The sequence below is a fragment of the Dinoponera quadriceps genome, unplaced genomic scaffold, assembly GCF_001313825.1.
Source record: "Dinoponera quadriceps isolate SergipeBrazil2010 unplaced genomic scaffold, ASM131382v1 scaffold278, whole genome shotgun sequence".
NCBI lineage: Eukaryota > Metazoa > Arthropoda > Insecta > Hymenoptera > Formicidae > Dinoponera > Dinoponera quadriceps.
This window is the reverse complement of record NW_014554664.1, coordinates 537,022-548,561: the sequence shown is the minus strand read 5'-3', so window position 1 is coordinate 548,561 and position 11,540 is coordinate 537,022. Positions and strand designations below refer to the sequence as shown.

The window sequence follows — 11,540 nt, the reverse complement described above, 5'->3', positions numbered from 1 at the left end:
CCCCCCTCCCCCCATTGATATACGAACATCTGGACAGAGAGCGTGTGCTGTCAATTAAGACAGAGGGTGTACTCATTTTCGGGAAAGTTGCGACACTTCGAATCACGCAGCTTGACTCGACATCATTCGGCTCGCACGTTCTCGTTTGGTTTATCCACACTCGTTTGCACAACGGTTTGCAGATTTATTTGTGCGATGAAGTTAATACTTTGTCGACAGTTCAAGTTGTGTTAATTGGGTAGGATAGATCTTTCCATCTCACGAGTAATCGTCGATCGAGCGTCGATCGACCAGATTTCTCAATGCTTTCCTAGACATAATCGGTCTCCTTTCCAGATTTTATCGTATTAACGACAGAATTAGACAGAGTTGCCGAAAAGTCCTAGATAAAATATATTATTATATTATTAGTTAATTATTACTAGTTATTGCTAAGTTAAAATGTATTGTTATAATATTATAGTTCGTGGAAAAGATTTTATACGTTGAAATCTATTTTCCTCTATTTACACGCACATCTTAACATCTGCATGTGATATTTTACGGAGTTTTAGGAAGTGATGCTGCGTTACTTTTAAAGTTACTTCCTAAAACTAGTGTTGCACGTATGCAAACTAACGATTACGTTTGTTACCGTTGCTCAAAAAAAATGTATCTGCTTTACCGTTATCGTTACTAATCGTTACTAATGAAGATAACGTCACGCATGTCGTCCACCAAATCATTATTGAAAAAAAAGAAAAGTAAAAAGTAACGGTGTTACAGATAACGAGTAACTTCCTAATTCTGATTAAATTACTTACTAAATTTACGTTATATAAAAATATGAATTTTTTTATTATATCGATGAACAAATTTACTAAAAGTTACTCTCAGATTTCCATATCGCATTTCACACATATTGTTTGGAATAAATCGTGCTAACTTTTTTTCATACTTCTTTCGTATTCCTATTTCATCATTCCGCGTGATAAATATAAATGCTATGTGAGTCATTCGTGAGAGATACAACCTTTATACGTCGACTAGTGAAGTTGCTGCAAAATTTACGTACATCCATTCGTCCGAGTCCGAAGAGAATGCGATGAAACTATCCGAAGTGTCGTAATTTCTCACCTACCGCTAGGTAGACCTTCCTCTTGCAGAGTATTCCACGTCCAGATATTCATACGTCGATGCTCCGGACTCTCGCCGAATCGACGATTCTCGCGAACGAGCGCACGAGTAAATGTAACCACAAATACCAGCACAGCGCCTCCATTCGTAATCGCATTAATTTAACTCGATTTATCGCGTCACGTGTGTTCGACGGTGCGTCATCCCCCCCCTTCCCCCTCCCCCATAGCTGGTCTCGGGTGACCGCGTTTGGCTCGGTTTGGTTTCAGTTTTAAATCGAAGGTCGGAGGCATCCCGGTGACTGTCACGTTCTCGTCGGCCGCTATCATCGCGTCCTTGCCGGTATCGTCATCGACGTGGCTCGGATAAAAATCGGCCGGTTCGCGAATTCTCATTCGGTCGGCCGCCGTTCCAAGCCCGGTACTAATCAGACCCGCAACCTGGCCCCGTCGGCCGCGACTGATCGTCTCCGATAGGATCGCGCGGAACATGGTGTGGGACGACGGGCTCTCCGTGAAAGAGCTGTCGGAAATGAAGAAGAAAACGCCGCGCTTCCCGTCGCGGGAGCGGAACTTCGCGATGAGAAGACGGGGCCCACGCAGGTCGTCCTCCCTGATCCTCGGGGGGGCATCACCGATCGGCGCCCCTCCGGCCGAGCCGCAGGACGCGGAGCTTGACCGTCCCACGTATGAAGATCCTTGCAGCAGCGACTGCAACGTGTAAGAATTTCCTTTATTTTTATCCACGGAGCCTAAGGAGATATAGACTGCGCACTCTTACAGGACGGTTGACGACGAGATCGCAGATATATACACTGAGTCAGATGTTCACTCTGGCACAGAATACTCAATACTAGGAAGCGATGTAGGAGAGTGAGAGTGAAATACACCGAAAGAAAGAGAGGAATAATGTGTATCTCATTGGGAGAAAAAGCACACACCTTGTATTCTGCCTATTTCTTCCTCTGTTTCTTCCTCCTCCTCCTTTTCCTCCTCCTCTATTTCTTCCTCTTTTCTTTCCCCTCTTCTTCTTTCTCCTTCTTCTTTTCCTCTTCTTTTCCTTCTTCCTCCTCTTTTCCTTTGTTCTTTCTCTTCTTCTTCTTCTTCTTCCTCTTGTCAACGAATTATTGACAAGTGAACGCATCGACCACGCGAACGCTCCTTTTCTTTCTTTGTCGCTACTAATTAGAAAATTATATGAGAAAAACATCTGATCCTCTAACGCCCTCTTTCACTAATGCTGACTTCATCCCTCCAACAGGAGTGAGCAGTCTATTTCTTTAAGGCTTTTATCGCCTTTTACCGCCACGTATTTCGCGTTTCACACGCGCAATCGTACAGTTCATGACATTACTCCAGCCATTTTTATTTATCTCGACGAAAAATGCACGATGAACGGAGATAGATGAGGGAATAATTTACGTTATGAAGAAAGTGTCGATTAATGGAGGAAATTTTACGACACGGAACTAATCATGCATAAGAAAGGGAGAATAAGAAATGCCGAACGTAAATGTTGTTTGACTCGCGAAGAAACTTAGCTGCGCCGTATAAAAGTGCAAAATAGCCAGCATAATTACGAGAGATCTTTGCATGTATCGACTGCAACGTGCAAGAATTTCTTTTGCCTTTATCGGCGCGCATCGCACCTCACACGAAGATGCGTGACTCCTGCGCCGCTCGAGTTTATGTATCCCGGCCACAAAAAGCGCTTAACAAGGAAAGATAAATATGAAAACGATGCTCGTTTGAGAGAAAGTATCGAATACTCAAGATACACGGCAGTGTTTTACGCCAAGTGCACGCATAAGAGTCACGGATACCGTCGGGTGTATACATATTGTGTATATATACACAGGTAGCTCAACACGCAGGTTTCAGGTCGATCCTCATTCTGAAAAAGTGAACTGAAATGTTTATGAAACGTCGGATATAAATCCTTTAAAGACGCGGCGCCAACTCGGAAGTCTCATCGAATGAATAAAGAATATATTACTAAGATACTAAAAGATAGACACTAATGTTTAAAAATAATGTTGCGCAACTTTGCAATTTCACAATTTGAGTGTGAAAATGCATGAAAAGAGAAACGATATATCGAGTAGACCGAGGCGAATCGGATCACAGGGCGAATAAGATCAATATAAGCTTTGATACGGTGCCGTTAGTTTCTTTATTGTTTGAAATGCATGCGGAGGAAGCGCGCGGAAGTAACTGACACGGTTAAACGGTTTATTTCTAACCAAAAAACGGTCTAACCTATTATTTAAATTTAAAAGCCCATTGACGAAAAATCAACACACGTAGTATTGTATGCACAGTTATCATTACCCGAAATCATGGATGAAGTACGACTGAGATATTTTCGTTTTTATTATCCAATTATGTATCCAGTGATATTAAACCGTTGCCTCGTAAATCTGATGGAATATTATATTTAACGTGTATAACGATATTTGATATCTTAGCCTTTTGTAGTGTGAAGAAATACATAATTTGGCTACCGAGTTAGCGTCAGGTTTTTCACGAATTTGTTTCCGACGTTTCGTAAACATTACATTTCACTTTTTCAGGATGTAGAACGCCCCGAGACTTGCGACTGTTTGATCGTTGTGACATGTGACAAACAATGATAATACCTTTACAAGGAAAACAATCATGAAATTATTTTGTAATTAAACATCCTTTATTGTGAATATTTGTAACTCATTCGTCAAAATAATACATATCGCATCTCGTTTACAATAATATCACCGTCTCATATTATAATGATGTTGTCATAGTCTCATGATAGTCGCCACCAGCTTGGTTTTTTCAACTGTGTTCAGAAATTTAAATTATAATACATAATTACGAATCCGTTAGCAACGGAGATATCACTCTCAAGGTCTCTATAAGGTCTACTACTTTTGTAACTATTTTCAATACATATAATGGGTTTTACGTTCACTTCTTCCTCCATTAATTTGACGATGTCTCGCGCCTCATTCTCAGATTTAGCTGTTAAAACAATCGGGTATCTAAGATATCGTAATATTTGTATAGTTGTCGTTCCCAATTTTACAAGATCCGCATGATATCCTACAATCACATTTGGTACGATATAGGACGACTGTAGCACGTAATCCTCGTACAAAATTCCGTGATGTTCCAAAACAATCGATTTATTGTGAAAATCGCACTTATAGCAAAGATTTAAAAAATGTGGCGGCGCCTGTACATCTTTTAATTCCAATCCAACTGAAATAATACTTAATTTTGTCTTTTCACCTATCATATGCAATAAAATTTCCCAAGCTGACCATCTCCGCGTATCCGTGAAACGTCTGGCTATAATATGAATGACAAAGGAATCAATCTCGTCTGGTTTTAAAAGGTGCATATAATTCAAAATAAAATATACCGTCAACGGTTCAGAAAAGTAATCAGTGTAATAGTAATCATGAGGCAACCAAACATCCATCACCGCTCCGAGACCATTACACGATCCAACAAATTCCTTCATGTCACCCAAAAAATGGTAATATCTGTCGAAAAGTGTGTAGGATCCCCTGAACATTATAATTGGCTTTTCCTTGAATGCGTGAGTATCCAGCCACAGACATTTCTTCAATTCAACACACTCGTGTTCGATATTAGATTCGGTCAACGCGTGCTCGTCGCATAAGTTGATGCAGAAGCATTTTTCGCAACAGTGATTTAGATTTTGCTGCTGGTGACAAACCCGACACGATTTCGCGAACAAGAACATTTGTTCCTCGTACGGTTTCAATTCCCGGTTTAGCTGCAGCTTCGCAGCTTGTACATTCTCCTTCCTAAATTGGAGCCATTCGTCCTTTGTCATGCCACAAGTGTTCCATAAGTTTCTCGTCTGATTCATCATTTTTATGGCTTCGCAAATCTCAATGTGCTGTGGCATGTTCTCATTCATGTGTTCTTGGTTGCAGTAAAAGATCATGTGACAACCGGGACATGGTATTAATTTGACCGTCATCTTGCAAACGTGACAAATGTTCGGATAGAAAAAATCTTCATTATTTACAGAAGGTGGCCCAACGTCGTAAGAACTATCCGCTGTTTCCATAACGATACTTGTATGTAACTACCAAGTAATATTTTATTTGTAATTTGAAACTTAGAAGTGACGCTCGAAAGTCGACACTTTAACGAAAGATATCTACGTGTACAGGTAGATATCGATTTAACGATAGCTCGAAACACACTAACGATGTGTTTATCATGCCATCCGTATATTGCTGGATTGTTGACAATATGCACGGTCTGTTTCAAAAGTTTCGGAACTTTCATTATATCTCATTCTGTAAGGTAAAGATTATAAATGTTTACTTATCATAATCATTCGAAGTACATCCTTTCCGAAGAAATACGATCTTTATAGTGATCATATAGGAGTTTAGAAAACTCCGCTGAAAGTCTTCGTATTTCTACTATAGTCATCTAATAGAATGTCATGTAATTGTAACATGAATTGGGCGGATGGTGTGATCTCGGGAGAAATTGTTGAAATATTACGCATGGAATGCAATTATTATTCGACCGTGCGACAACGATGATACTCCTTCAGAGACAGGCAGTACAATAATAACCATTTATTCTTTTCCAAATTACTTTTATATTTAAAATATTTTTACCTAATTCGTAAAGAAGAAAATTGTTCTGACAAATTGTTTAGAATGATGCGATCGTACGTAACAACTGCTACTCGCCTAAAGTTTATCTCTGATAAATTCTAATGTTTCGTAAACAGTTAAGTAATTATTACGATAAAACGAAATCGAAATCTCTGTATGGCCTATAAGATCGAAACGAGTTTTCGTCACAGATAAATAATGGATATTGTCCGAATATTTCCTCTATCTTTCTTATATTATCTAACCCTTTCTCTTCAGATACAGACGTTAGAACTAACGGGCATTTTACGCGTTGTATCGTTCTTATGGCGTCTGTCCCCAGTTTCCTAAGATTTGCCTGAAATCCTACAATCACATCTAGTTGATAGTACTTCGTATGCTGCACATAATGTTCGTACGATATGCAAATATTTTTCAACTGTAGCGTCTTATACGAGACACTGTAGCTCTCACAAATATTCCACGATGGAACCCACATACTGCGTAATTTAGTTCCTATCGCTATGATTGCTAGATTTGTTCCTGGATGTAACATATGCAGTAGAATTTCCCAAGCTGACAAACCCCGCTTATCCGTCGAGCTTCCGTCCATAATGTGAACGATAAAGTTTTCCTTTCTCGGTATCGGGTTCAAATCTTTTAGATATTTCATCGTGTAACACAGTGTCGACGGTCCTGATATGGCATCGGAATACTTATAATCTTCTGGCTTCCATATATAATTCTTTATTCCGTACGCTTTGTACCGATGAACAATTATTAATTCCGTGCTACTATTATTAGTTATATCAATAGTAGTGTTAGGTAGATGATGGTACGGAATATTCACATTTGATTTCTCTTTGCAATTGTTGGTATCCGGCCACAGAGTTCTTCTTAATTCCACACTGTTGTGTTTAATGTTAGTTGAGGCGTGATCTACGCAAACGTTGACAGAGTGGCACGCTTGACAAGCGATTCTTAGGTAATATTGCTGGTGACAAACTCCGCACGATTTTGCGAACAGGAACATTTGCTCCTCGTACGGCAGCAATTCGCGGTGTAGCACCGACATCACAGTTTGCACATTCTCTTTCCTAAATATGAGCCAATCTTGCGATGTCATACCACGACTGTTCCACAAATCTCTCGTCCGACACAATGTTCGTATAACCTTGCATATATCTCTGTGTTGACGCACGTGTAGGAACCTGTGCTCCTCACTGCAATGAGAAATCATATTACAGCCCGAACATGATCGTACTTTCGTTTGGTCATATATTTTGCAGACGTGACAAATGTTAGGGTGAAAACATTTGTTGTAACTACAGTCAAATGTTGGCGTTCCTTTAGGAGACGACGCCGTTGTTCTCAAAATAACATGTCTGAGTATCCGCTAAGTAATGCTTTATTTATAACGTAAATTCGGAAAGAGGGAAGTAACTTTTGCAACTCGACATCTTAACGGAGATAAAAGAATTCCGTCTTGGCCAAACAGATGTCAATTCTGCGATTACTCGAAGGATACTAACAGCATATTCACCAATGTTCCCGCGTGTCGTTAGACTATTGATGTTTATGTATTTAAATTATGTGATATAAATGAAGGTGTAACGGACTACAAAATTTCATCGACCAAGTCATGTATTACAAATAAATTCTAAACCGATACTCGGGGAATTATTTGCATTTTCGAGGTGATTTTCGAAGGCTACGCCTATTTTCTAGCTCTTGCCTCTCACGCGCACTAGTCGAGCCTATAAAAAAAAAAATGCTAAATTCAAGTAAATAATTATTTCAATATTCCTTAGCAAATTTTTACTTGGATCAAGTAATATATGTACATATTCACTTGATCCAAGTAAAAATTTGCTCAGGATTAAGTAAGATAGTGTAATTATTTACTTGAATCTAGTACTTTATTCCTGTGTAGCGACTGTAATTTAAACGACTATAATTTAAATGATGAAATTAAACTTCCGAAATTTGATACCTTATATATCGAAGGTAAAAAAATTTTATAGATTTTTGTTACATCCTGACAAGATGGATGGATCGATTCTGTGACTGCTTGAGGACGATAATAGAATATGGCCTGATATTTTTGCGAATCGCTGAATTGTTAACAATATTTATTTTAAAAAAGGATGTAATGATCCACGAAGATCGATTACGAAGACGAATACCGCGCATCAAAACACACAGTGGCAGATGTACACAATATCATATATTTGCAAATATTTATTTGAATTTTACAGAGAAAAATGTGTAGTAAATTTTATGTGATTTGACAAGATATGAAACTGTCTTATCTAGTCAGATATTACATACATGTGTATGTACACACATGCTGTCCGACAATTAATGACACAACGCTCGTGTGCAGATAGAGCTCATTAAACTGATTAAATATGTCACCTACGAGTATAAAAATTTCGCAATAATTGTTACGAAACTATCGATTACGAAACTATATATAAAAAAATTATTTGAATATCTAAGAGCCATAATAATGTGTATTTAGTTTAATTAAGTGCAAATATGCATTTTATGATACGGATATAAAGAAAATATAAGAAATTCCATATAATGTATATAATGTATATACAATCAAAAGCGAATGTCCTTAAAATATAGTAACATACAAAGCCAATATACTATATTTATATTTATATAGACTTATAAATATATATAGGATGTCCTAGAACTCAATGGACAAATTTTATGAGCACATAGAACGAATTGAGATTAATCAAAAAGTCCTTTACCATTTTAGTAACAACATACAAATAACACGCAAGTTTTTACTTATTAATTAAAAAAATCTCTATACATAGCCATTTTCAATAATTAATAACTTGAACTTTTGCATGTTGTTTACAAAATAGTATTTTCAATAATTAAGAACTCGAAATTTTGCATGTTGTTTACAAATAGTACACAGGACGTTTTTATTCATCTCAATTCATTCTCAATCCGTGCTCATAATTTGTTCCATGAGTTCTGGAACATCCTGTACAGGCAGTCATGATTGGAAAATTCCAATTTTCTATTATTATATATACATGTGATTGTCATAAACAAATAACTGTTATTACAAACACTTAACAAATAACTGTTATTACATATACATGTAATTGTCATAAACAAATAACTGTTAATGTCAAATTTTTTATCTATAGCTGTCATTAATATTTCGTTAAAATATGTAAAATTCATAAGAGATTTTATTATAAACATTCAAGTATGTGAAGAGAATCTATTCTGCCAAAAGTAACATTTAACATTATTTGTAAAAAGAGATAATTTCAAAAATCATTTAATAAAGCTATCAAGTGATATGATGATGCTATCAAATAATGATATAATTTATTTAGGAGATTTGGTCTTGACTTTTCTGATCGGTTTATTTAAACTTTTATATATAATTAAATATTTATTAATATAGAACACATCATCATCTTCATGGTCTCTGTGTGGTCTGTTACCTCTGAAATCATTTTCGACCATCCGAAAAGGTTTTATATGTTCTTTCAGTTCTGCGTGTATTTTCATTGCAAGTTTATACGCATTATCCCGCGATTTAGCCGTCACAAAGAACGGGCAATTTTGATATCTTATTGCTCTCAAAGTTTGCGCCACAAGTTTCTTAAATTCAGGGTGATATCCTATAATCACGTTCGGTCGAATATACTGCCTGTTCTGCACGTAATCCTGGTACAACATTTTGTGACATTGGAAATGAAGCTTCTTCTTCAGGTAACGGCAACTTTCACAGTTTCTCCATTTGATATGCTTATCCTGTAATTCTGGCCCTATCATTACAATTGTTACTGTCGTGGGTGTGCATAAGTTGTGCGACAAAATCTCCCAAGATGACACAGCGAGAAGTCTTGCGGATGTTCCGGCTATAATGTGAACGACTAGGGTGTCTTGTGTGAATATAAGGGGTGAGAACGGAGCGTGTTTCATCGCATAGTAGAGTGTCAACGGTGCTGAGATATAGTCGGAAAGGATGTAGTCCTCATTATTCCATTCCTTGATATTCTTTCTATGAATTATTAACGATTGTTCGATATACGATTCTATACCGGTGATACCACGGTGAATAGTAGTGATATACATGTTGTGTAGTTTTGTATCTCGATCGTTTTGGAGCTCGTAAATGTCATGTCTGCAAGCTAGTTGCAGACTCAGGCAGTCGTGCGCGAAATAATTGAAATTGTGCTGGTAGCAACTGTCGACGGACAGACATTTTGTGCAGGTTTTCATCGTTAGAATTTGCCGATGACAGATGAAGCAGGACACGGCGAACAAAAACATCTGCTCCTCGTACGGCTCTAAGTCCCGACGTAGCTCCACCGCAACGGATTCTATGATCTCCTTCCTGAATGCGAGCCATTCCTTCGAAGTTTTCCTGATGGCATTTTGCATGTTCCTTTTCTTGCCCAGTTTCACCACAGCTCCGCAGATCTGGCTATGCTCTGAATGCAGCAATCTATGTTCCTCGCTGCAATAGGAGATCATGCGACACGCGGTGCATAACTTCAGCTTCTCCTGAATCGTCGACTTACAAATGTGACAAACGTGCGGATGGAAAAACTTGTTATAACCTACAAGTCTGCGCATGCTGCGCGTTCCGCGATAAACCGGTTGATCCATTCTCCTCGGAACGTATGTATGTAACTGCCGGGAAACTAGACTTCCTTTTTTTACTTGCGATATAAACTTAGGAATAACGCGCGCGAAACTCGACACACGGGTTGAAATACTCGGGACACACGCAGCAGTCATCGATTCTGCGATCGTTCGGAAGACACCAACGGAGTATTAGTATTTATGCCGCGGGATTGTTGACTAATACTAGTGCTGTAAGTGGAGATATAACGAACTGCGAACGTCCGCTACCAGTTTTCCATGTACACTTTAAGATATATTTTTAGATACGGATGTATTTGTACGTTTGATTCTTTCCTCAGGCGAGCCTTTATTCTTACAAAATCCTTGCCTTTTGCAAGAGGGATGAAGTTGCGCAGTGTTTTCTGCAAAAATAATAATAAATTATTTAATATTTATTAGGAGAATTTTTACATGTGATAATATATAATAATATATGATAATATGATATATGTGTATGATAATATACAAACATGTGAACGATGAAGTGTAGAGAATTCAACAATGCACATAATCGTAATGTATTATATAAAATCACGAATGAAATTTTTCTTTATTATCCAATTAGATTTCTTTCGATCCCGAACGGATACGTAATCGGTCCCCGATTGCTCAAGTATTACACTTACCACCGATAAATTTTGCAGATCAGAATATTTGCTCTTTGTGTGACATCGGCTCCCGCTGCGACTCTAACTTAATTAAAATTAAAATAAAAAGATGGAGAACCAGAGACCGCATTGCGAAAAAAGTGTTCAATAAGCTTCTTATGATTAATACGGCTGAGATCTTTTTTTACTTTTATTATCCAACACCATATTCAGCGATATTGGCCAGATAATCCGATAGCCCCAAGAAAATGCTAAAGCAATGCATATGAAGTATGCATAAGATTATTCGATTTTCACACGATTATTCGATTTTATTATAATGATAATACGCTTTTAGAGAGAAGTAGAACTACGACTAATGTTTTTTTTTTAAAACATGCTTTATTAAAAATATTCTTAATCCTCGTTCGGAAAAAGAGATAATATTACATATCGTTTACAATAACATTACTGAAGAGATGATACAATTATATATAAGGGTAAGTGAAGATCGGAGAACTGCTGAC

The 11,540-nt window shown here is 37.6% G+C and overlaps 1 protein-coding gene across 6 annotated transcripts in view; it reads left to right on the top strand.

The window, feature by feature from the left end:
- Nucleotides 1-11,540, top strand: part of LOC106740603 (four and a half LIM domains protein 2) — a 214,291-nt gene that overhangs the window by 92,936 nt on the left and 109,815 nt on the right. The window contains exon 1 of one of the 6 annotated variants that reach the window (XM_014611799.1): nucleotides 1,591-1,835. The exons of the other annotated variants lie outside the window; for them this stretch is intronic. Coding sequence (XP_014467285.1) covers nucleotides 1,606-1,835 — 230 coding nt within the window. The 5' untranslated portion in view covers nucleotides 1,591-1,605. Of the gene's footprint in view, nucleotides 1-1,590; nucleotides 1,836-11,540 lie in introns of those variants that run through there. 6 annotated transcript variants of the gene reach the window in all.